At 43.7% G+C, this 27,291-nt stretch overlaps 1 protein-coding gene across 1 annotated transcript; it reads right to left on the minus strand.

The window, feature by feature from the left end:
- CDC16 (cell division cycle 16) lies at window positions 1-26,621 on the minus strand. The gene is made up of 18 exons (XM_025262494.3): window positions 26,461-26,621; window positions 25,261-25,315; window positions 25,067-25,164; window positions 23,748-23,786; window positions 23,355-23,495; window positions 21,250-21,409; window positions 20,276-20,367; window positions 19,571-19,704; window positions 18,738-18,817; window positions 17,689-17,738; window positions 16,798-16,871; window positions 14,995-15,120; window positions 9,956-10,108; window positions 8,650-8,713; window positions 6,280-6,341; window positions 5,237-5,372; window positions 3,654-3,744; window positions 1-475 (listed from the first exon to the last, which is right to left on the minus strand). The coding sequence occupies exons 1-18, from the start codon at window positions 26,506-26,508 to the stop codon at window positions 216-218; spliced, it is 1,863 nt and encodes a 620-aa protein (XP_025118279.3). The 5' UTR covers window positions 26,509-26,621; the 3' UTR covers window positions 1-215.
- Window positions 26,622-27,291: the final 670 nt, after the last annotated feature.

The raw sequence follows: 27,291 nt of genomic DNA on the forward strand, positions 1-27,291 counted from the left end.
GATGGTTTACCTTCTTTATTTCACTTTGCATTACTATTTTGTAGATTCTGAAAACATCTGTTGCAAAAGTGTGCAATCCAATCTCTTAAGGCAAGTATCCATTCCTAAATGCAGAGATGGGGTCCGGATGCATGTTGAGAAACTGGAAATGTTTAAGACAAGGATGAGAGGAAAGACTTACTCTAAGACAAAGGGGAACTGGGACTAGTCTGGAATCATGTACTGTGGTCCGACATAGACGTCTCTAACATCATGTCACTTTCATTCATTTCAATTTCAAAGGTTTCTTCCAAGGAAGGTCTGGAATCTGGGGTTTTCCTTGAGGTTTCTAGTGGTGCAAGCCCTGCTTCTTCCACAGTCTGTTTTTCTACTTCAAATTCCCTGAAATCCCACGGAGGTGAAATAATATTTTTTAATGTCTTCATTGTATGCACATCGAAATCGTAACATTTTAGTTTGTCTTTGATATCTGCTCCTAAAAAGACAGACACAGCACAGTAAGAACACAGAAAATCCCATGTGTCATTTCCAGCAATACATAACACTGCTCTATCATTTGGGTCACATGTCCTTGTAAGAGCATGTGCATAGCTAACGAAAATGTTCCCATGTCTCTCTGCCCCATGGGTCTTTATGATGAAGGGAGACTATGGGGAAGGCTCCCAGAAGCACAGGCAGGCTCAGCTCCAGGGCTTCAGCAGCCGCCTCCTACCCTCAAAGGGAGTCAGCACCAACAGGAGCCTGTGGGCAGGACCTCCTCAGCAGCTGCAGATGGAGAACTCCTGGCTGGCACTTGGCCCGAGTACAGTCACAAGTCCCAGGCACAGAGAAACATACTGACTTTCCACAAATCAAAACTGTAAGAATGATGGATGGGCCGCGGAGAGGCCCAGCTCTATCAGGGCTTCCCAGGTGGCACTACTGGTAAAGAACCTGCCTGCCAATGCAGGGGGGCCAAGAGACGCTGGTAAAGAACCTGCCTGCCAATGCAGGGGGGCCAAGAGACACTGGTAAAGAACCTGCCTGCCAATGCAGGGGACCAAGAGACGCTGGCTCAATCCCTGGGTGGGAAGATCCCTGGAGGAGGAAATGGCAACCCACTCCAGTATTCTTGCCTGGAAAACCCCGTGGACAGAGAAGCATGGCAGGTTGCTCCAAGGGGTCACAAAGAGTCGGACACGACTAAAGTGTCTTAGCACAGGTTCAACTATTCTGACATGAACAACATGACAGTTTTACAGACTTCACACTAATAGCTTCAGTGACAGATGTCTCGACAGGTAACATGCAAGTCTGCTAAAGATAAAGACAGCACAGCATGGCAGTTAGTTAATAACACCGTTTTACATATTCAGAAGTTGCTGAGAGTTTACCTTGTAAGTTCTCATTTCAAGAAAAAAATGTCTGTGTTGTGACAGATGTTAACTAGACCTACTGTGGTGGTGATTTTACAATGCAGATATTAAATCATTATGCTGTACACCCCAATGTAACGTAACATTATATGTTCAATACAATAATATGTAATGAACCACCTTAGAAATTTCCTTTTGTAAGACCTCTATGAGGGCAGGCAAACATCCATCCTAGTACTGGGTCTCCAGACATTTTTTAATAGTTTTCATTCATGCATTTATTCTGGGCTGTGCTGGGTCCTCACTGCTGCACAGGCTCTTCTCTGGTTGTGGAGGGCGTGCCTCTCACGGCAGCGGCTTCTCCTGTGGCGGACCACAGGCTCTGGGAGCGCAGGCTTCAGTAGTCGCGTCTCCCACGCTCTGCTAGAGCGCCAGCTCAGTCGCTGCAAATGGGCTTAGGGGCTCCGTGGCATGTGGGACCTTCCTGGATCAGGGATTGAACCCATGACTCATTGTGATGACAAGAATGTGACAGAAATGGTTTTGTGCAAACTGTAGCCTACAGGGGGCCCTGAAACTTTAGTTCTTCTCCCTCAGGCCCTGAGACCACCATGCTATAAAGAAGCCTGGGGTAAAGACCCACGGAGAGGCCCAGCTCTGTCAGTGGTTCCCCTGTGCATGATACCATCTTAGACCGCCAGCCCTGCCAAGTGAAAGCCCAGCACACAAGTCACCACCCGACCCGCAGGGCTGTGGGAAACGGCATGCCTCTGCTGGCCAGAGCCGCGCACTGGGCAACAACAGGCCTGTCTAACTTCAGCAGACGTGTTGTTAAACGGTTTTCCAAAGAGTCTGACCTATTTATAATCCAGCAATAACAACATGGGCGAGTCCCAGCTGCTCTGCGCCGTTGCCAACCCCAGGTACTACCAGTACTTGTTTCTTCTCGCCGTTCTGGCAGGTTATAGTGATGCCTCATCATGGCTTTTATCCACTCTCCTGGTAAGTAATGACACCGAGCACCTTCATTTGCTTGTAATTCTCTGAATACCCTCTTTGGTGAAACTCCTGTTCAAGTATTTTGCCCATTTTTGATGACACTTTTTCTTACTGTAGGATTATGTGTAGGATTTTTTGCATCTAGACAAGCTCCTTGATGAATGTATATGTTGTAAGGGACCTCTCTTGGTCTCTTGTGTGCCTGTTTGCTCTCAAGTTTTTAATTTTATTGAAGCCTACTTTAACACTTTTTCCCCTTAGGCTTTTATATCCTGTTAGAGAAGTCTTCGCCCCCCCCCAAGATCTCAGGATGCAACCTCACTGCAGCATTCTTTCCTTTACAGTGTTCCTGACCAAGGACCACAACTCCACACCAACTTACCTTTGCAGTTCTTGCTGTTGTTCACTCACTAAGTCATGTCCAACTCCTTGTGACCCATGAACTGAAGCACGCCAGGCTTCTCTGTCCATCACTATTTCCCTGAGTTTCCTCAAACTCGTATCCATTGAGTAAGTGATGCCATCCAAGCATCTCATCCTCTGTCACCCCCTTCTCCTCTTGCCCTAAATTTTTCCCAGCATCAGGGTCTTTTCCAACAACTCCATACCAACTTACCTTATGACTTGCTAATCATTTATAAAAATTTAAAAAATTACATAGCATTGAAATGTGAACATAAGCCAACTTAACAGTCCACTGAAGTGCCAAGATTAACATGCTATACTCTGCATTGTAAAACAGTAAAGCATTTACTTATTAGAAAAATCCCTCAAGATTTTTTCAGTTATGCAAATAGATTGATTCTTGTATATCACCCATATTCTAAAATGGTATTTTGCATATAGCAAGTACTTGACTTTAAAGTGAATGGATACATAGAAAGTGAAAGTGAAAGAAAATGAAAGTGAAGTCGCTCAGTCCTGCCGACTGTTTGCAACCCCATGGACTGCAGCCCACCAGGCTCCTCCGTCCATGGGATTTTCCAGGCAAGAATACTGGAATGGGTTGCCATTTCCTTCTCCTGGGTCGGGGATCTTTCCAACCCAGGTACTGAACCCAGGTCTCCCGCATTGCGGGCAGACAGACACTTTACCCTCTGAGCCACTAGGGAAGCCATGAATCATTAATCCCCACATGCTCTTCCATTGAAATAAATGGAGTTTCTTGATATTACTATAGCAAGAATGATCAGACAAATAAACTTAGAACTTTATATGAGAATCTGAGACACCTACACAGAGATATACAACGATCTAAGATATGGACTACAACATCAATAAGAGTAATTATAATCTTACCAATATAAGCTTCAGAATCACCAATGTACATTTCAATGCAATGACCAAGCATTGTAACAGAAAATGTATCATCTCGCCTAAGACCAAGGGCCTGCAGAGAAGATTCAGCCTGGTTATTACAAGAAAATCTGTTTCTTTCTGATTGACTTAAAGCATTGCCATGGATCTCATTTCTAAATATTCCAGGGAACTCAGGATAGCAGTGAAGGGAGGTTGTTAGTGGGGATACAGACAACATGAGTGGCTATCATAACTGCTGAAACAGGATGATGGGTATGTAGCGTGTCATTACACTATTCTCTCTTTTATGTTTGAAATGCTGCCCTCCAGAAGGATTTTTAAAAAGCCCGCGAAGCCTTCTGTATTAATTAAAACATAGAAAAGAAATACATTATGTAACACTTAAATATAGAATTTGAAAGGTCACAAAAACTAGAAAACTTGCTTAGTCCACACTCCTGCTCAACAAGTATCTGGTCATCTCGGTGGTACTTCAGGACTTCATCTTCCCTGAAATCTCTAACCAACCCTTGCAAACCAGTTACAAATCTATCATTCACTAATGTAACTTTGAAATGTTGTATTTTCTCATATTTTATCTCTTTCTCCAAATACAGTTATTTCATCAATTTAAAGACCCACGTGTTTTCAAATTCTAGCATCTGAACTTTGGAAGTCTTTCAACAGGTGGCTTCTTATTACTGCTGTCAGCTGGTCTCACTGTGGTGAGCACGCCTGTGTCAGCAGTGTGGGCCTGGCGGCCACATCAGTGATACAGACTAGACCATACACCACCTGAAGAATGCCCAAAGGAGGCACTGAGTTGTGGGCATTATCCAGAAACGCTCTGGCACACTTTCTGGCACGGCCAATGCTGCTAGCTGGGAAACACCTGAGTGGGGCATGTGTACTGGCATGTGGACACAATCTTGGGAAAACAGGAATATTGATCACTTGGTACAAAAGTGACTTAGAAGAACCAAACTCTGAATGTGAAGAACTGAATATCCTAACAATTTCACTTATATCTTCTTTTATGTAGATAGTAGAGTGCTCCCTGACAAAAATCTATGCCCTAATATGTCCAAAAGAGAACTTTTTCTAAGCAAACAAAAAAACCAAAGTGACAGGAAAGAATTAAAGTTTAAATGGCAGCATAAGTTTTGATATAATCATTTTTCTTTCTAATTACTAACGGTGGCTTAGATTTGATGAAATACTGCATGTGGATTAAGGAGAGAGCCTGTTCCAATGACGAATGCAGCAGTTCTGCTCATGTTGGGCAATTACTTTTAAGTCGTAAATAGAAAGACTGGACTTCCCAAAGGGCTCCCTAGACGTGCACCCAGCTCAGCTGCGCTGACAGATACTCAGGTAAGGCTCACATCTGAGAACTATACGACAACTCACACACTTTTCTCTGCAAAGAAAAGAGTAAAATCCAAGGTTGCCTGAAGAATTTTAAAACGTACATTTTAAATTGCACTTCTCTGAAATAAGAAAATATTGCCTAGAAAAGATGTTTCAAACAAGTGCTAACTCTCAATCAGATTTAAAGTTCTTGGTACAAACGAAAGACGTACGGTGTGGAAATAGTCCACAGCGTTCTCAAAGTTGCCCATCAGACTGTGAATATAGCCAATGGCGGAGTAGGTGGACGCGTTCTGAGGGATTAACACCAGGGCCTGCCGGTGGTAGTCCAAGGCCTCAGCATACTTCCTATGAGGAGGGAGAACAGAAGAGAGAAGCAGTCAGTGGGTACAGCGGGTTTTCCTAGATGGGCACATACAGAAACACCTCCCTATATTAGAGTCATGGTCTATGTGGCAACGCCCCTCACATCCACTGTGTATCCACTTCAGTGTGTCTCCCAGCCGAGTGCAGACAGTCCCACAGGGCCACCAGTTGAATCCCACCCTTGACTCTTGGGCCTAGCCCTGGCCCCATCACACAGCAAGGCCTCTGTTAGGTGAAGGCAAGCCTCCCATGCCAGGGGTGGTTAAAGGAACTAAATGGTTTTGCTTTAAGGTCCACAGGAGTCACCTGGAGTAGCATTTCCCCAAATTTTCTAGAATACTTGCTCTATAGAAACCCTGGTGAAAAAAGGTTTCGTGCACGATAATGTTTGGGAAACGCTGCAGTTCATCATGCATAGTAAAGACTGCAAGATATCCTGAAAAACCTGCTAACTTCTGAGTAACTTCAAGGTTATCAAACTTATTTAACCAAAGAGTCTCTTTCTCAATTATGATCTAATATCATACCAGTTATCACTCTGTGAAACTGGCATCTAGAGGAAAGCAGTGAGTTAGGATACGAATATGGCTTTAATTAGGTGCTACTGTCCTAATTCTTCTAAAGTAATTTTGAACAGTTAAGCATTTTTAATCCAAGAATACAGAAGTTATTACTATTCTCAATATATTTCTAAAATAAAATTATACTAACAAAGGTAATAAAAACATTTCTTCAGTTGCTTGCTGTATCTGAAGAACCAAGTACAAGAAAACTAAAGGATCTCAAAAATATGGAAATAGAAAAAAAAATTATGGAAATAGCTATACACAAAATTAAGTAAAATTTTAGTCACAAAGAAAATTTCTGAGAAATGCTTTACTTCACTTACTTAAGTTTTCTGCACACATGGCCCAAGTTGTTCAACAAAGGTTCCCATTTGTCAACTGTCACCTAAAACAAAGCACATCAGACCACGACTCACAAGCGGCTCCGCCCTGCCCGTCCGCACGGCAGGACCTCACTTGTCTGTGGGTATCCCCTGGTGCTTCCACAGCACTGAGCCAGGGTTAGTGGCTTCTCCATCTTTCCCACTGAAGGACACTTTCTGAGGTTCATTTTATGAGCACAATTTTGTCAAAGAGCCCATCTATGCCTAAAGATGTTCAAATTCTGTACCCCCAGCCCTGAATTCTCCATCTGCCTAGTACATGTTTCTACTTAGAAATCTCACAATCACTTCAAATCCAACAAGTCACATGCTAACCTTATCCTCTCTCCCGTTATCCCAGCTCAATAACATCACCCCTCTGAGTGCCCCACACACGTCCATGCCATCCCCGACCCAATCCCTCCAGGAACCACCTGCTTATCAGACTCCTCACCGAGCTCCACCCCACCACGGACAAGTCTTGTCTCACCATGCCGCCCATATGAGAGCTGCTCCTGTCCCACCACCATCTCAAGACGAGGTGCAAACTCTCACGTCCTTTCAAGGCCCCTGGAGACCCACATTTCGCCCTCCTGCCCTGTTTCTTGATGTTCTCTGTGAACTCAAAACCCAAGCCATACTGAAGTTTTGCACATTCCCTTTGCAATACCTGAAATGCCCTGCTCCCTACTTCTGCCTGGCCAGCCGTCCACGCTTTAGGACTGAAGTGCATTTCCTTGAACCCAGAAGGCCGTCCTGACCCACCCACTGGTCTGTGTCGGTTCCTTTATTTCCTCAATCACAGCCCTTCCCGTGCACTGGCATTGTTACTGCCAATTTATATCTGCACTGACCTAAGAGCAGTCAGTATCGGGCCCGTTCTCTGTTGCCTGACAGGCTGCCGTGAGTCAGGACCCAGTGAATCAGCAGACCTGACCACACCCTCTAACTCCCCTGAGCCCAGCTCTGGGAGGCACTGCCCACGTCAAAGAAACAAATCCTCTAAGATTCTTAGGTGCAAACTGCTTTCCTGCGGCTACTCTGACATCTGCAACAAAGTCACACAGTTATCTTTGCCTCCTCATGTAACTTTTTAATGGGTACTTGGAAACTTTAATAGTACTGTGCTTTTGCATTTAAACCATTACTTTAAATATCTGCAAGAACCCAAAGTGCCTTCAAATCATCAAAGTTATAATTTCAATTTCAACTGTGCTTTGCAACAGTGCATGTCAAACTTCTCTGTGCATGAGAATCGCCTGGAAGTCTTGCTAACACTGCAGATTCTGGTTTGGCAGACACAAGGTTCTGCGCTTCTAACAAGCTCCCAACTGATGCCGACGCACTGCCCCAGCCTGAGGGGCAAGATCCTAAGGTATTCAACACTTTGAAAATGGGCAGGATCACAAGTGCAGCCCTGTGTTAACAGAAACACACACATCATCCAGGCCACCCGAGACTGAACTGCGGACGACCCGCTTATATACAAACGTGCAGACACACAGAATACAGTGTTTTTAAGTTCATGTGACAAGAGGCCAAAGTAAGCAAAGCTGTGTCTACAGGGACAAGTAAGCTGTCACCGGGTAGGGAGCCCAGGGGAGCTCCGTCTGTCTCCTCAGTAAAAAGAAACTGACAGCTGAGGAAGATGTGTGTTGTGGGTAAGTGTTCCTGTGGGCCGGAACAGAATGACACGGGAAGTGGTAATAGAACAGAATACGACAACATGGGTGTGAATAAAAAGAATCAGGACACAAAGAACAACAACATGCAAACCTCTGACCTACGGAAGTGCACGGGGCCCAAAGCTGCCACATTTAATGTAAGATCAGTGTTCAACACATCCGAGAGAGCTGGAAGCACAAATTCATGCATCTTCCAGGAACCAGAGCCTGGTTACAGATCTGAACATATCTTAAATACCAGGTAGGGAAGAACAACAACAGGTCTAATTTTAATTACACCTGGTCCTGTTCCTGCAGAAAGGGGACCTGTTGCTACAGGTACCCGTTCATCAGAAAGAAAGGACAAGTCAGACATGACAATGCCCACCCCCTTCCAGGATCATCACATACTCTCCCCACTGAACAATCATCAAATGCATTCCGATTACGCCCACAGATCAAAACTAGAGCCTCCGAAGAAGCAAACAGCCAACTGCCCTCTCACACTCTTTTTTCACCACGTACCAGGATAAGTCAAATACTGACAAACATCTGCGATGATAAATATTAGGCTAATACATACTAGGCAAGACAGATACTATTTTCTTCACTCAATACTAAACATATTTATGAGTGTGTCTGTATTTACAGATATTATATAGAATACCTCATTCCCAATTGCTTTAATTTTTTCCAAAGCATCGAGAAACCATTTTTCTGCTGTTTTCCATCTAAAATAGAGGGGAGGGAAAAAGCTGTAGTTTATTTAAAATTAGCACGTATAAACATTTTAAAAATATTTGAATTATCTTCTTCTAATAATAAAAATGAGGTAAACATGTGTAATTAGTTTTTTAAAATTCAAGGGAGACAAATGATTACTTTTATGGCATTACCTTCACAAGAGCTCAGTACTTGGGAGATAGAGCATATTCTCATTACTCTGAGTAATCAGGTTCTACAAAGACTGTGAACAGCACTTTCGCCAACATGGAACCACCGCTCCCAGTGGGAGAACCACGCCCTCTGCTCGCAGGCTCCCCAGCTGCTCAGAGCACCTGCTTCCACACACTGCAGGGTGGCACTGTCTTCCTTAATGCACACTGCTGATTCATGAACACTGAACTCACAGCAAAAGCACGGTGGCTGCCGCCTGCACAGAGCTCGTCTAACCCCACACTCTGTTCAAGGGCCGTCTCGGCCCTCCTGCACTTAGGACACGAGCAGCACTCCAGCATTCTGCTTGGGGGTCATGTTAAACTGTGAAATAACGAAGAAAAGCACAAGCGGGAGGGGGGCGGCGGAGGGGCCCAAAATAGACTCCAACTAAACTGACTGTATGAAATCATCACTACACATTATTTTAAGAGGCTCCAAACTCATAAAGACTAGATAACCCAGTTTTTACAATACACACCAATGCCACAAAGAACACTACACTGGTACTAATTTATTGGTTTAAAATGTACACATAGTTTAGTGTAGATCACAGGCAGTTCTGTCGGTGTGACACTGAACTGCCTGCTCTGTAAACACCCAGGGCCACAGCAGCCTCGGCCACTGACCAGGAAGCTCAGAGGCTGGGCCACCCTAACTGGTTAACTTTTGGATTAACTGATAACTGAAAGGGAAACATTTTTGTTTCAAAATTGTGAGAAATCTTTCTCAAATGTATGAATCCAATTCCTGGTCAACAAAGAGATGACAAGGGATTCTGCAGTGCCTCCAGGCCACCTGTAGCGTCCAGGCCTGGACCTAAGAGCTTGTGCCAGCCCACAGTGAAGGGGATCAAAACCCGGGCTTAGTATTTTTAAAGACTTCCAAGGCAATAGTTGCTATTTCTTTTTAACTGTCCACCTCCTTCTAAAATAAGACATGTATTAACAGTCACTGGCCAGTTAAGGTTAAACTCTCGTGATCAAGGTTTTGCTCTGTTTACAAAAAGGAACAAAAGGGCTCCCGTGGGTACTTACTCTCCATTTTGAAATGCAACCACTCCAACCTCGTGCATAACAAAAGGGTCTTCTGGCGCGATGCTTAGAGCTTGGCCAAAGAATCTTTCAGCCAATTTTGAGTTATTGGTCAATCCATATTCTAATCCAATATACAGCATTGGCAAGTGACACCTAAAAGTATTGGAAAAGTTCACATATTCAACACTCAAAACTTTAGAATTCATATTTTCAAACCCTGTCTGCAAAATTACTTTAACATACCAAAAAGAGCACTTAATTTTTTTCTAACACTTCATTTACTAATATTTAATGAGTATCTAATAAGCTTTTAGAATAATCAGCTGCCACTTCTAGAATCTATCAGCAACCTATTTACCCATATTTTCCATTATTCTACACTAAAAAGACAAAAACAAAACCCGTGTAAAGCAGAAGGCAGGTCCCATGTGTTTGCATCCATGCCGCCAGCCAAGACTGTCTTCCTCTCACTGACTCAGCAACACAGACCCTCGTGGCTGTGCCCAGTCCCCGCTCCCACTATGGAACCAGCCCCGCCCTCGAGTGGACTTCCACTGCGTCGGTTAGTAGCAGTTCTATGCTAAAGAGCTTGGAATACGTCATATTCCATTCTCATAGCCTCTGACTAGGCAGAGGAACTCACTTCCTTGAACTTCATCTCTTCGTGCTGTCAGACAGTGGTCACAGTAAGAGGACCCTTCCCTGAAGGTGGTCGGACCGTGTCAGTGAGCACCGACCACCCGGGCTCCACTCCAGAGTCACGGCTGAAGTTACAACCGCGCTGCCTACAGAAGCGCCACCAAGAGCCTCCACACACACACCTGCAGGAGTATCGGGCAATCACTGACCCCAAACAGGAATTCAAATCCACATAAAAAACAGAGCGCCAATAAAGGTGATTACATTTCAACTTTCTTCTCTTGACTGATAGGCCTAACATATACAGAACTGTAATGTTTACCATTAACAGCACAAATGAGGTGGAGGGAGCAAAAGCTGCCTGGGAGTAAGGAGGCACGGCTGACAGTGTCTGAGGAAAAGCACGCGACACCGAAAGCGTCTGCAGTGAGAAAGTACGGAACCCTGGAGCAAGGAAGAGACGGCAGCCAGCACTGGAGTAAGGACACGTGGAGTAAGGAGTCATGAAGCAAGAAGCAACGTGTCCTGGAATAAGCAAGTGACACTGGACAGTACCTTGGAGTGAGGAAGTACGGAGTCCTGGAGTAAGAAAGCGACACCAGATGGTATCTCAAATTCACAGGAACAAATGAAGAGAACTCGGAACAGTAAAAAAAAGGTCGATGTAACAAACAACACAAATATATACCTGTTCTCCTTCTCACAGCTTCTTTGAAAAACAACATTACACACTGAACATTACAACAACGGATAACAGAGAATCTGCTGTTTGCAGATCTGCCCAACCAGAAATACTAACGGGAGTCCTCAGGCTGAAAAAAAAGACACTTAGACAGTAACTCAAATCCAAAGGGAAAAACAATTTGGACAAAACAACCACATAGGTAAGGATAACACAGTATAAATGTATTTCTGTTTGCAGCTCTTCTTGAACTTGACCTACTGAAATTAAGTTGGTGTCATAAAATAAAAAACACATTTGGTTTGTCCCTGGTTGCTGGCACAGACCTCCCAAAAGCCTGGGGAGTCCCTGAGTGAGAGGTGTGTCCTTTGTCATGTACAACAAGCCCCTCCTGATTACACCCAATTTACATTAATGGGGACTCAGAGCGAGGCTGGTCACCAGAAGACCAGGTGCTGAGAGGACTGGAACTTTCAGCCCCATGCACAGACTTCCTGGTAGGGAGGCTGAAGGCTGAACTCTGGAAACACTCCTGACTGCGAGATCCCAAGAGCTTCTGAGCTGGTGAACACAGCACGGTCCTGAGCGCGCTGGAGGCTGCGTGCACTCCTACCCATGGACCCTGCACTGCCCTTCTCTTCCATTTGGTTCCTTCTGAGTTGTATCATTTATGATAAACAAAACACTTCCCTGAATTCTGTGAGTCATTCCAGCAAATAATCAGACCCGAGGAGGAGCTGTGGGAACCCCTGATTTACAGCCAGTCAGTCAGAAGGACAAGTGACCCAGGACCAGCGTGAGAACTGAACTGACTTGCAGGACTCCACAGGTGTCTGGAGAATCAGAGAACTGGCTGTTAGTGTTGGAAAGTACTCTAGTCAGTAGTCTGTATTAATCCAAAGTAGATTGTTTAAGATGTTCATTGTAACCCCCCAAGATAATGACTAAAACCTCAAAAAATGTACTATATGAAAAAAACAGAGAATTAAAGTGGTAATTACAAAGTATCTAACCAAAGAAAGAGTAAGGAGAAATAGAAGAAAAAAACATGTAACATATTAAAAAACAGAGCAAAATGGCAAGCCTAAATCCTACCTTATTACTAATTATATTATACACAAACGGATAAAACTCCAACAAAAGGCAAGAAATTGGCAGAATCAATAATAGAACCATGTTCCAACCATTTGTTGTCTACAAGTGACACACTTTAGATTCAAAAGACTCAAGTTGAAACTGAAAAGATTGAAAGAGATACACCATGCAGGTAACAACCAAAATAAGCAGGAATGGCTACACTAAACATTAGATAAACTCAGACAAAATCTGTTACTAGAAACAACTAAGGATGTTTCACAAAGATAAAAGGCTAAATCCATCAAGAATCTAACAGGAGAGACCCCAAAGCTAGTAGTAAAAACTGCCAGAATTGGAGGGAAAAAGACAATTCAACAGAACAGTTGGAGACTTCAATAAGGATATCAGCTGCCATTTGAAAACATGCTTTACGCCACTTCATGGGCATGAAGGACCCACCCGTTTTGGCTAACCAACGGAAATATGAAGAAGGTATCTGCTTTTATGGGAAAGAAACTTTGCACGACTTCAGCTTATTAAAGGTTTCACAGGAACACTCTACTTGTGACAAGGAGAAACCCACACCCACTTGCAGTCATGAACGAAATCACAAGGTGCAGCAGCAACAAAAGAAGCCACGAGCACCACTGCGGCCCGGCAGGGCTCAAGGCAGTGAGCCGCTCGCTGGCAGGAGTGGGGCTCTCGCACACGGGAGGAGTGCTATGGAGTGTCCTCTAGGACAGACACGCTAGGTTGTAAAGAACCTCAAGAAACCTAAAACACTGAAATCACAGAGTATGATCTTCAATCACACTGGAATTAGAAATAACTGAAGGAAATGTTGGAAATTCACAAATATCTGATAATTATACAACACTCTTAAATAACCAATGGCTCAAGAAGTCATGAAGAAAATTTTAACAGATGTAGGCAATTTCAAACAATTAACCAAACACAGAGTAAGCTAAGGGAATACAAAGCTATTCTGATGAGGAAGTAAAACGGAGAGCAAAATAATGCTTATCCTGATGAGGTAATGTGAAAATTTAATTAAAAAAGTGCTCGACTGGGAAACATTACAAGTGTTAATCATATAATTAACTATTGGTTTTGACTCTTGATCAGTAACTAAGAAGTAACTATTACTTGTTAGTAATAACTATTCTGGGTTTGTGAGCACCCAGAAGAGCAAAATAAAACTAGCAGACTCTAGCATTTGCTCGGAAGAAACAACCCACAGCAAGTTATTATTTGCTGCAGTTTGCCAGACTGACACATTAGGGGTACGTGCGGACACCGAGCCAAGCTTCAGCAAAGCACTGGAAAGCATCTCGCAGTCGTGGTGAACAGGATGGACTGGGTACGAGGACCATTTAGGTGGGTCAGTAACTGGTTGAACAGCTGTAATCCGGAGGACTGCACCAGTAGCATGTCAGGATCATGGACTGATGGCTGTCTCCCCCAAACCCATACCGCAGGCCCCATGCTGGCCTCCAGTGACTACACTCAGAGAGAGGGCCTATGAGGAAATAATAAAGGTCAGATGAGGGTGTAAAGGTGGGGCCCCAACACAGCAGGGCTAGTATCCTACAAGGGATGGCAGACGGAGCTCCCTATGAGGACAGAGTGAGAAGGCAGCCGCCCAAAGACCAGGACGAGAGCCCTCACCAGGAACCAAACCGGCCGGCCAGCCTCCGAGATGGGAGAAACCTGACTTCTTTTGTTTAAACCACTGTCTGTGGTCTCTGTTATGGCAGCCTGAAAGACTAGGATTCTTAGGGAGCTGTGTCTTTTATAATAGTGTCATGGACAGCTACTTAGATATCAGTCATACACAGAAAATGTACTACACTTGAAAAAGTTGGGATGCTAAATAATATAGATGCAGAACTGAGTGCCAGTAAATCAAACCAAACAAATGCAATCCAAGCAGCAAGGTAAGGCAGCTAACTTGCACTGAGCGCTTTCTGTGTGTCAGAAACTGATCCCAGTCTGTAACTAGAACCTTCTTCATTACTCCTCAGTCAGCCTAGGCCTAAGTGTTGCTGTTGCTCCTATTTCTCAGGAGGTGAGTAACTGGCCAAGATCAGCAGGCACCCTGGCACTTCCACCACCTCCCCATCAGAGTAAGGCTGTGGTCAGCAGCAGCAGCCCGCACAAGAGAACGGGGCAAAGTGAAACCAGTGCAGACCTAAAAAGAGTCAACAGGAAGAGCAGCAGTACTCTGCTCCGCAAAGCAACATACTGCCAGGGCTCAGTTAGTATCAAGACATTTAACACGGACATGAATTCACAGCCCTGGCAGGCTCAGTCCTGAATCTGAATCATGAAAGAAGCCACAAAGACACCTTCTGCACAGCAGCAGGGTACGAGCAGCCTCCCGGCTCACGGGCCCGGCCACTGCTGTACGAGCACGTGAGACAGCTTCCGCCCTCCTCCGCTCCCTCAGCCGGCGTGTGAGCGCCCCTCTGTGCTGGTCAGAATAAACTACTTGGCAAAGTCACGCCAGCTGTCTTCCCTCTCGCCCCCATAGCTACTTCACAAGCGTAAGCTACTAACGAGACACACTACGCTTTAGCAACCCAGTGGCTGAGACGGTGATAACGAAATCCCACTTGCTGCATCAGCCTGTCCCGCGCACCCTTTCATCAGCTGAGCTGCGGTGAAGTAGGCGGCCATCGCTTGGTCATGCTCACTCTCGACTGCGAACGAATGCCCGTACGCGATCCATGCCGGCCCGTAGGTCTTCTCCAGCGTCGTAGCTTTGCTAAAAGATGAAATTTCATTCATGTGTGTAATGTTTAAAGGTGTTAGCTTAATTTTATGTAAGTTGACTATTTCAAGGACATCAGAATTATGTCAATGAAAGCTGCCAATGTATTAAACACTAGTGTAACACTGTTAATTCACTTGAAATAAAATAATGCTTAATAGTACAAGCAAAATTTTAAGTAATTTTAGGAGAGGTCCACAACTTCCTAGGTATATAGTGGAACCCATTAGCTTTCTGCATAGACTTTATAAACATTACTTGACCCAGGAGCTTCATTTCAAAGTGGAGGAGATAACCAGCGGCAGCAGCAACCTTTTCATGAAGGCCTGCTATGCACCATCTAACCCTGGTAACTTTCAGGGTTATTTATGTTTTAAGGGTTAAGCATATCGAGGATGGAAAGGTTAAGTGACCGCCTACAGATGACTTGGAGACTCATGCGGGTTCGATGGACAGGACTACATAGTTTTACACAGTCTTCAACTAGGTGACCCACAATTAGCAATCAAGACAGCATATCACAAAACATGAAAAATATAAAGGATGAGATTCCCACTTTCTTAGCATTTTATTTTCTAAGATTTCTTTTACCCAGATGCTCCCTGTTTCACATAGAATCCATCACTGAATAAGTGCAGTAAATCAAAGCAGCACAGCCCAAGAGAACTGCTGTAACACGAATCATCCTGCTCCCCAAAACACAAGCACGTGTTCCTAAAGTGCTTATCACTCAGTCAGAGTGCTCTCCCTAATTCTTCCCCTAGTGCAGGATCCTCTCCAGTCATCTCATCTTCTTAACAATCCTGGCATACAGATACATCACTCCCCATTTCACGGGAGAGGGAGGATCAGGGGAATGAACTCTCCCAAGGAATCATATCTAGTAAGTGGCAGCACAGGGTCTAGAAATCAAGGCTGGGTCCAAAGTTTATGAACTTTCCCACAGATCCGTTTTCTATTCTGTTCACATGGAGGAAGTCACAGGTATTACTAGAGCTTTTTCTGTACTTGAGTAATTGAATAACACTGGTTAAGCAGCTGGACTGGGCTGCATGGGAACTCCTCAAGCTAATACCACAGCAGATCCTTAGGTAAACCTGTTCACTTTGCCAAGCATTGTGATTTTAAGTATTTTTTATTTATTTATTTAGGCTGCACAGCGTGGCATGTGTGATCTCAGTTCCCACACCACGCATTGAACGTGTGCCCTTGTAGTGGAAGCAGGGTCTTAACCGCTGGACCACCAGGGAAGTCTCCAGGAATTCTGTTTTACAGTCACATTTAGTGACCCTGACCTCAGCGTTTCATGTAATTTCACAATTAAAAAGTCCTCATAGTAAGAGGTTAATACTGTCTCTGTAAATAACAAACTCCCAAAATATTTCATATTATTCCCTATTCATATTTATTCTCATTTATAAATAAAAATTTAAATACATCATAAGCCCCTTGAAGACAAGGTCTATACCACTAACTACTTTTATCTCCCCTTCCCCCTACAGCATCTTATAAAGAGCAGGGAACACAATTGATACAACTGAATAAAATCTGGAGAAAACACCTTCTTTCATACTGCTTTTAAAGTACTACAAGTTACTATATTAAGGCAGATGACAAAGAAATTACTTCCTGTAGGTTCACTACAGAGGGAGGAAGACAGTAAGTTCATACCTGAGATATCTTCTGGCATGTTCATTTTTATGACCAACCATGAGATAATAGCATCCCACTGCAAACCAAGACACCTAAAAAGTTTAAAATGCACCATGACCAAAGGCACGTAATCTTGCACTGGGAATCAGCAACAAGTCAGATGTCCCAGCACACACTTGTTCACGACAGAACCTTCTCTGCACAGGCTGTCTACGAAAGGTCCCGGGTGAAGAGAGACCAGACTCTCGACAGCTGCTGCTCCAGGTGCCTCCCACCGTGTTCCTGCAGCATCTGAAGCACGAGGCCCCAGCTTGGGTCTACAGACTCCACCTCGTTAGCTAACTTCTCCTGCACTGATTTCTCCACTTTATAAACGGTTTCCACTATGGGGTGCAGATTCTTCTCCGAGACTTAAACCCTGACTCCTGACTTTTGTCTTTAAGCACATAGTTTCTGATTCCGTTTTCAATTTCTATGTTTTCGTTCTGATCCATGGCAGTTTGGAAGACACAATGATTCACTCAGTGCATAATTCAGTAAGTTATCACACATGCAACAGGAGAAATACCAAGCAGGTATTAACACTGCTTATGAGAGATATATGGCTTTCACTTTTAGTATTTAATTTTTCTGTATGTTAAATATTTTAAAATGATAAGCATATATTATTCCTATAATCATAAAAAATAAAGATTTTTAAGTTATATACTAAAAAAATACTTTTGTGATTTGAAAAAGTGAACACTGCTTCTAATGATCATAACCATTAGAAGATTCTGCTCCAACAACTTAAAATAAAACATCTGTATCAACTTAAATTTAGCCTCTATCTAAATACTAGTTAAGTATTTTCTTAAAGTTTAGGTAAGAAAAAATTACTATAAGGAAAAAAAGTTTATATTTACTTACAGGATTACTAGGATATAAATCCACCAATTTATGAGAAAGATAGAAAAGTTCTACATTAGAGAAAAAGAAAAAAAAAAAGAATAAAATTATTCATAGCAAATGAATTTTAAGATATGAGTTTCCCCCAGTTACAACTCTTTACAACCATATACACTGTGTTCTAGCAGCAGTGATCTTATACTTTTCTTTCTTCCTAGACACAAAATTCATTTACCTGATGCAACACAGAAACTCCACGAGCAGTCACTGGCTGTCATTTACTCCCCACCCCACACCTGGTACTAAGTGGGCGGGCAGCACTCAGAGGGCCTAGAAGCCTGGACGAGCAGCACACGACGGAGCACTGCACGTGCTTGGGTTGCTTCAAAGGGCCTCGCCGGTCTTAAAGCCCATGTCTCTTACTCCAGGGGCCTATCACAGACCATCTCAACCACCCACCACCAGGTTGGCTGACCAAACTCTCCCGTTTATCGCATCAGCAAGGTGAGTTCCTCCTGAGTGACACAAAGACCAGGGTGGCTAGAGCGCCTGCACCCCCAGCAACTTGCAGGAGACACGATGCTGCAGGTCCACGGATGGTACTTGGAGCAGCAAGCCTAGAGCTGGAGTGCCTGGCTACCCTTCTTGACAGAGCTGATCATTCAGTTTAAAAGATTAAGGGCAAATATAGTCCAAACTCTAAATGTTTCTGAAATGTTAAAATACGGAAAACATTAAAACTCTGCCCCCTTACAATTTCTAAAGTTACTGACTCTTGCCATATCAGCTTTCTTATGGATTTTACAAGAAAAAGAAAAAGGCAAACTGCCACCCAACACTCTAAAGTTATGAGATCTTGGAACACAAATTACATTTAAAAAAGGAAGCAGAAAGTAGGGATAAAGGAAGCGTGTCCTGCTGCAATGACGAGACAGACCACTGGTCAGTCTGACGGGCGCTTCTTCCCCCAGCTGTCACCTGCAATTGCAATTACCCAGGACTCGAGAGAGAAAATTTCCAGTTACAGAATATTTTTGTTATAAAAATTCTTAGTTTTAAAATAGTCTTACCATTTGCTTTATTCAGCTCTACAAGTGTTCCTATATGTACAGGTAAACAATTCGCATGGAAAGGATCTTTCTCCATCACTCTGAAAGTTAAAGCAGCACATTATGTATGTAGGTACAGTTTGTACCAGCACTCATTACAATCAGCTACGTTTATTTAAACAGTCATTTCCACACTACACACAATACTGTGGGTTGTAATACATTTTTAGTTTCTTAACTCCATTATCCTCAGACTTTCTTAGTTAAGGCAATGATTAGGTTATAAATTAAAGTGAAAATCCTGATTTATTCAGAAGTAATAAATATAAACATCACTACAAACATTTGCTTTAAATTAACAAATATAATTTAAGTGGTCTATTTAGAAGGATCAAAAATGATATGAAATATTAAATGAATCCTACTTGTCAATTAAAATCTTTGTGAATTCAAGTTATTTTAAGCAACCCCAGAGGCAAATGTGAACTATGTACACAGAAGAACTGACGGTGGGGTAGGAGGCTTGGCAAGCGAGCCTGACACTCAGTCCCTGTGGGATTTTATTCGTCTCTACTGCAACAAAGAATGGACTCTATACAGCACGTGCCAGGATGGGATTCCCAAACTTGCACATTATCGCTGGGGATGGACACGGACACTCCCGAGTTAATGACATGAAGCAACAAATGCGTGCAAGCCTCTGTCTGTAGACTGCTCTTCTGAGCCAACACCCGCTCTGTACTCTGCAAAGGCGCACCCATCAGTTGACATCATTCAGAAAGCATATCCCACACACTGCTCATGTAAAGCGGGCTATACTCTGTTCCTGCACAAAAGTAAGTGGATGTACTTACACAGAAGTCAGCTTGTAGCACATTTTAAAATCACAGTTATAATAATGTCTTTCAGCTAAAGACACGACCACATCCAGATTCTCCTGCAAACCATCTACAGACGCAGGGATGACAGTTTCACTAGGCTTATTATACTGAAACAGAGGAACGCAAACATGGCTCAGTGGGAAGCACGGAAGGCATACTCAACCTGACCCGAGTGTTTCGATGTCTAACACACAACAGGTGCGACACTCTCGAAACTTCCAACCGCAAGTGTTACTAACACTCCTTTCACAAGTCTGATTCTCTTCTCACTTTTATCACAGAATTCCATGGTAGGAAGTATTTTACAAAGTAGAAGTACAGGAAGCATAAGAAAAAACCCTCATTTTTACACATCATCATCCCATTATCTAACAGTTTCATCTTTTAAAAGTAAGAGTTGTAGAGTATGGGAGACTCACTGATTTAGAACATTATTTAAAAGTTGGCAGAAAAGGAAAAAAAAAAATAAAAGTAAGAGTTGTTCCTGGGAGAAAGACATATTTTTGAAAGCTTTGTTAGGAATCATATTATTTAAAATAACCTATGTGTTTTCCTGCAAATGTGCTAAACTAATAAAAATTAATGTTTAAATTCTTAACCCATAAAAGAGAGACCAAATTTAAAGAAAGAAATACGATACTTATATAAAGCAAATACTAACTTGGTATTTTAATTTACCTTTTTCAACTTGTTCTCAAACAGAAAACGTAGCAATTCCTGTTCTTCAGTGCAGAGCTTGCTAAGAGGTAGTGATTCAAGAAGTTCTTTTTCTAAAAAATATTAACAAAAAAAGAATGTCCTCAGTAATTACGGTGAAAAAAATCAGCAACAAAAATTATTCTTCTATAATTCTTGGTCTAAGCATACAGAAGTCAAAAGAAAATAACAAGATCAAATGTACTACAGAAAACTAAAACCCAGGTGATGAGAACCGTGCAACAGCTGTGCGCGAACCTTCAGGCAACTCTAGTCACCCTCAGGCTTGAGAGCCACCCCCAGCCTCAGCACGACAGACTCTGCAGGGACAATCTCTGCCATGCTGGCTGTCCTCTGCCCTCTACCCACAGGATTCCACAGGCAACCTCCAACCCCCACCCTGACCTGCCCCCAAGCTGAGACAGTCCGACTCTCCCCAGACAATGCCAAACGTCCTCCAGGGGACAAAACCACAGGCTGAGAACTCATTAGGCCAAAATACGTCTGAGTCCCGTTAACACACCTCCACCTTCTCTGCTTCTCTCGTTCAGGTGCCTCGCACCACTGGCCACACACTCGGTCAATGGCTCTCAGCCCATGCGTCACCTTAGAACCACCTGATGCCAGGCTCCCACCACAGATTCTGACTTGACTGGTCAGGAGTCGGGACCTGCACACTGAATATTTGTCAAACTCCTCGGGGTTTAAAGTGCAGCCATGTTGGGAATCACTGAATCAGATCCTGAATTCTTACACAACCTCAAGTCATCAAGAGGCTGACTGCAAGAAGCACTTCCCAATACTGTATTCTGCAAAATGCTTCACATCTGAAGACATGAAGGAAGTGAACAGGTTTATTTAAAACCTGTACATAGCCTGCTATTGAATCTGTAAGTTTCAGAAAAAAACAAATAATATTAATTGTGCTAAACATAAAAACACCTGGGTTTCCAAACCTTCTTGGGCTGTCAACATATGGTGGGACGTTAACAGATCAAATGCTTCAAAGCAATACACGTCAAGCTTCAAAGCTTCTTTATAGCTATAGGTAGCGAGGGTTCGGTTGTCTAGAGCATCATAGATTTTTCCTCGTAAAAGACAAATGGAACTCTTTATCTGTTGGAAAAATAAGTCACATACTAAGTCAATACTACTGAAATTAATTTTGATCAAAAATCATATGCTGTCCGAAGGCAAAGACTTTTTTTTTAATATCTAAAAGGATTCACTCCATCTCAGTGTCAGACACAATATACATTAACAGAAACATAAAAACAAAGTAAAACTTCTGTCATCTAACTTCCCGAGGTTCCCTCACGTCAACAAACCTTTATGACTCGGTTATGCATCACTGCTACTTTGTTCATCCTTGTTCTGCCTCAAAGAGGGCAGTAACTTGGCACACAGAGCACACACACCCCGAGTAAACATGAAGACAGCCTGACAGTGCGTCTCAGGGACGAACCTTAGGAAGCACTAGAGAACTGGCAGCAACGCGGCACGGGGTCAGGAGCCTGGCCTTCGGGAACCAGAGAGAGGCGAGCTCCAGTCCCAGCTGTGATGCTCCCAAGTGACCCTGGACCATGCTCCAGCTGCTCATGCCTCAGTCCCCGTCCTCATCTAACTCACAGGCGCTGTAAGGGTCGGAGGTGGTACCATCCGGAGGCAGCACATGGTAAGCAGCTCACACAGTAGCCACCTCACTACTACCAGTAACAAAAGGATGGAGAAACCAGATTTATGTTCTAGATTCTGAACCTCAAAAAAACAAATAAGTGAGCTTAAAGGTTGTCCAGAGATGCCATTAGGCTTCTCAGGTGGCTTAAAGAAACTGCCTGCCAATGCAGGAGACGGGGGCTCTATTCCTGGGTGGGGAAGACCTCCTGGAGAAGGAAACAGCAACCCACTCCAGTCATCTTGCCTGGAAAATTCCCTGGACAGAGAAGCCTGAAGGGCTACAGTCCATGGGGTCGCAAAAGACAGGACACAACTGAGCGCCTGAGCACACATGCATGCAGAGACGCCACTAACTGGAAATGGGATGAAGGAGACTCATCATAAAATCACAATTCAAAACAGTAGAGGACATTATGGGAGAATCTTAGACCTATGCAGTATCTGTGAGTTATTAAAAAAATATAAACTCAATAAAATAAATACTGCATTAAAAATAAATCATGCATTTCTTAGCAGTTAATGTATAAGAGGTCCAAAAGTAATAATCCTCAACTCGCTCATCAATGCATTTCCTCACACAAAAAACAATGTGTTTCTTCACACAAAAAAAAAACCTAAGAATGTTTAGTATTCCTACCACTATATGGTGAAGAGCAGAGTAACCAAGTTCCTGCATAGATATGTTACAAAGAGTAACTGGGATATGAAGGAATTGGTGGCTAACAGCTAAGTGATATAGGGTCTCTTGCTGAAATTAAAAAAAAAAAAGTTCTCAAAGTGATTATGGTAAGGATTGTACAGCTCAGTAAATATACTAAAACCCAACGTACTATGCACTTCTGAAGAATGAACTGCATGTTATGTGAATTACATTTCAAGACAGTTGTTTAAAAAAAGAATAACAGTCCAGATTAGTAATCTGGCTGTGAATGTTATCTATTACATTACATTATATAATCTCTGCCAGCAGGAATTTGCGATTTCAGACAGGTATGAAGTACACAAACTGAAATACAGAAAATAATACAAATAGTAACATCAAACCACTTCCTGGAAAGAACAAGGTTTCTTGCTGCTGCTGCTAAGTCGCTTCGTCCAACACAGTTAGGAAGGGAAAAGTGGGAAGGAATTTAAAACATCAAAGTTGAGAAGAAAGAGCTTAAGTTTGCCTATTTCAGATTCAAGCATCTGAGGACACAATTACAACTTCTAACTGATGGCTCAGAAATGTCTTAAAATCTTTTCGGGTTGGGAAAATCAAGTAAGTTGGCAACCCAACTATTTTAAGACAATCATACTGAAGTAAAAGAAGGTGATTTATATTTGCCCTCTCCCGTGGGCAATTCTTACTGATGTCACTGAAACTTCTTACTGTATTACTTACTGAGGACTGTGACATTTCCCAGTCACTGGAGGGGTCTTTCAAGCCACTTTCATCCTTCAAACATTTCTCAAACAGCCGTTTGTTGATCGGCTCCTCCATGTCAAGAATATCAAGAGCCTGCTGATGTTCTTTCGCAGCAAACTGTATAAAAAACAGACACAGCCTTTGTCACTTATGACTTCTGATACCAAATAAACACAGTCACTGAAGATTTTAAAAGGTCATGAATATTGTACCCACTCATTATTTAAATTTAAAATTTAAAGTAGAATTTTCTTCATGCACATCAGCTTTTAGTAAATGGAGAATTGGTATACTGAATTCTCACTCTCATGTGAGGGATACAAAGATTCATAGCATTAAACCTTTACCAAATAACCAGAGCATACTTACATGGCATCTAGCTGCAAGGTAGCGACATGCTTCATACAACTAGAAAAGAAATTAATCAAAAAAGTGATTAAGATAACATGCATCTTCGATCAAAAAGAAAACTATAACAAAAAAGAGATCAAAGTTATTTTCATGATTCCTCTTCTACTCTCACAGAGAAAAAAAGTCTTTTTAACTCATATTCATCATGAACCTACTGTTTGCCAAGCACCAAGGATTCAAAAAGGAATAAGGACTTGCCTCAAGGAGGTTGTAACAGAGGAGACATAAGTACAGCACAGAGTTTCTTTTATAAGCTATGAAAGAATCGCATAAAAAAATACTAGCCAGTTGAATAAGGAAACCCTTCTGGGCGAGAAGGTAACTTAGGCGTTGGTCAGCATCCCAGCACTGAGCGTGAGCACCTGTCACCCGTCTCAGGAGCTGCGAGCAGGGGGCATGACTGGACACACACTCCACGCACTGACGGTGGTGGTGGCTGCGTGACAACTGGAGAGAAACCACAGAACACCTGGGGGAGGCGTCCATGACTGCATCTGACTTTATGAGTTAAAGTCGCTCAGTCGTGTCCAACTCTTTGCAACCCCATGGACTATACAGTCCATGGAATCCTCTAGGCCAGAATACTGGAGTGGGTAGCCTTTCCCTTCTCCAGGGGAATCTTCCCAACCCAGGGATAGAACTCAGGTCTCCTGCATTGCAGGTGGATTCTTTACCAGCGGAGCCACTAGGGAATCCTGTAGGTACTGGGAAAGCACCGAGAAAGCGCTGAGTGGTACTGTGAGCGATGTAATCAGATCTGTTTTAGGAAGACCACGCTGTGAGAGTTTAAAGGATGAACTGGAGACAAGGAAAGGGGTGTGGGAAAGATGTTACTGAACAAAAGAGAGAGGCTAAAACAACAAACAGACAAAGTGCAGGCCTGATGTACAGAGTGGTAATCAGACAGAAGGGACAGCCGGTACTTTCAGAGCTATTTAGAAGAGTGTTGTCAAAACTTAGTGACTAGATGGGGGGTGGGGGTGGCAGGAGGGAAAAACAAAGTGACCTGAGTTAGGAATAAGAACATTTCTCTTTGACTTTCCTGGCGATTCCAACGCAAGGGACATGGGTTCCATCCCTGTTCAGGGAACTAAGCTTCCACATGCCTCATGCTGAGACCAAAAAGAAACATGAAAAGAAACACAAGAAATTTCTCTTTACATTTCATAAGAGAAATTGGATCCTTTAAAATATTCTTCAAAGTATTTTCACGTAAAAAGAACATATACCTAAAATACTAACCTAACAACATTTTTAACACCTTTGGACTCACTTACTTTGTCCAGTTTCCGAGACCGAAGTGCATGAGCCGCCCTGTGATACTGGGCTGTCAGGTAAAGACACTGAGCCAACCAGTAAATGTCCTGGGGGTCCTCTGGAGGGAAAATTACATACACGGTCAGAGGTGCAAGGTAAAGTAGAAAGTTCTTTTAAGGATAGAGAAATCAGAAAAATAGAATTTGTCACTTACCATGAGAGAGTGAAGCTACTTTATCTGCCCAAAATAGAGCACTCTGATACTGTTGCTGCATCATAAAAAGAAAAAGCTGTAATCACCCTGTTCTTTCAACAGTTTTACACAGATAGCTAGTATTACTAGAAGGTTTTAATGCTATATAACAAACCAACATCTCAATACAGTATTTTTTTTAATGTATAGTATCAATCATATCTCTATCTTCTATCCCAGGTGAGTTTTACTTCCGTGGTACAAAAAAAATAAAAATATTATTGGAAGACTGTTGACATACAGTTTAAGAAGGCAGATTTTTAAAAAAATTTATACTCTGCAAAAGTACCTCAGCAGGTATTTAAGGAAGTGGCTAATTAAAGTGATCACTAGCAAGGTTCTCAGTCTTTGCCTCAGGCCTCCTAGATGCAAACCAGGAACTCTGCTGCCAATCAATGTGGGAGGAGGGATGCTCTGGCAGGGTCACAGATCTGCCCAACCTTCGTGCCAGGAAGGCTGAAAGCAGGCCTGTCCCCTTCCTCACCCAGAGCCAGAGGAAAAGTGCTCCGGAAGAATTTGGTTAACTCATCTGACTTAAGGGCAAACCAAAATACAGCGTTCTCAATGTTGCAAACAACCAGCAACAATATTTCACATTCAACTCCTAACAGTTCACACTGAACAGGCTTTTCTCTCCCCTTCTTGGTTACCAATTTATGGGGACCACATACATTTCACAAAGACTAGGTGACATCGTAGACTAAAGGGATGCTGCTGATTCTGGAAATACGTCTTTCCTTAAACACTGATGCTCATTCAAGCGAAGGGAAGGGAGAGGAGGTGTAGTTAACACGAACTTTTTAAAGTACTGATTTTGACACTAGAAGTTTGTCTTTATCATTATTCACTTAAACTTGCCCAAATAAGGACAACCAAGCTTTAAACGTTTTCTATTTACTAGCGAAGTTCACAGGCCACCCCTCGACTTGCGCTCAGTACGAAGGGTGTGCTGAACTGGCCGGACCGGGCTCGGGGGCGCCGACCCGTGCCGGGCTCTCGGAGACGCCCGGCGCCCAGCGCTCCCCGGCCGGCCGGCCGCAGAGGGCCGGCGCTCGACGCTCCCTCCAGGGCTCCGGCCCGAACCAAAGCCCAGGGCCGCATGGCCGCGCGCCGCCAGGACCGCGTCTCCACAGCCCCGCCCGCGTCCCCGGCCGACCCCACCTGGTCCAGGTACTGCCGGACACGCTTCCGCAGCCGCTCCAGGTTCATGGCTGCGGGGCCGGGCCCGGCGCGCTCGCCGCGTCCCGCTGCCCACCCGGCGGACCTGGGCCCGCGCCCGGCGCCCGCGCCAACGCCACTGGACCGCGCGCGGAGCCCGGGAACTTCCGTTCCCGGCTGGCCCCGCCCCGGAAGCCCATGCAAAGGAGTCCCCCCCTGGAGCCGGAAACGGGCGTCGCGCCGTGGGTTCCGAGGCGTTCTCTCGCCCTTTCGGTGGCCGGGGCTCTCTTTCGGACTGCTACGTTGTTTTCTGTATCATCCAGTTTTTGCAAGAATTCTGATGTCCGTTTAGCCGGAATCCCCCGCTCTTTACCCTCCTTATCCACTGCAATCTCCCAGGTGGTGTCTGATCGCCTTGGCCTGCCTTCAGGGAGAGCTCCGTGAGGTCCGAGGTCTCCTCCCAGTCCTTTTCCTCCGGTTGACCCACACAAGCTCCTTGGCTGCGCCTTCCCACTCGCGTGTGCTGCGTCCTGAGTTAACCCGTTTCCCCCTCGCTGCAAATTTCCATCGCAGAGGTCCTTGTACCCGTGTTCACAGTCTCCCACCTTTGAATAAAACCTTACAGCGCCTTAAGGAATGTAATTTGAATTTTTTTTTCCTTTAACATCATTCAAATGAAATATCCAAAAGAGGCCAATCGATAGAGATAGAGAATTGAGAGTAGTTGTCAGGGGCTGGAGTGAGGGATGGGGTTGGGCAGATGACAAGTGACCTCTAAAGGTATGGGGTTTCTTTTAGAATGATGATAATGATCTAAAATGGATTGTCGTGGCT

The sequence above is a fragment of the Bubalus bubalis genome, chromosome 13 (genome assembly GCF_019923935.1).
Source record: "Bubalus bubalis isolate 160015118507 breed Murrah chromosome 13, NDDB_SH_1, whole genome shotgun sequence".
Taxonomy (NCBI): Eukaryota; Metazoa; Chordata; class Mammalia; order Artiodactyla; family Bovidae; genus Bubalus; species Bubalus bubalis.

Bases quoted from the DNA above. Each gene is read 5' to 3' on its own strand.
- CDC16 (XM_025262494.3), bottom strand. From the start codon at position 26,508: ATGAACCTGGAGCGGCTGCGGAAGCGTGTCCGGCAGTACCTGGACCAG. The intron at 21,410-23,354 runs GTAAGTAATACA...TTTTTCCAACAG, and splicing joins GGGAAATGTCACAGTCCTCA to ATAAAGAGTTCCATTTGTCT. The intron at 10,109-14,994 runs GTGCGCGGGACA...CAATACTTTTAG, and splicing joins GCAGCTCAGCTGATGAAAGG to GTGTCACTTGCCAATGCTGT.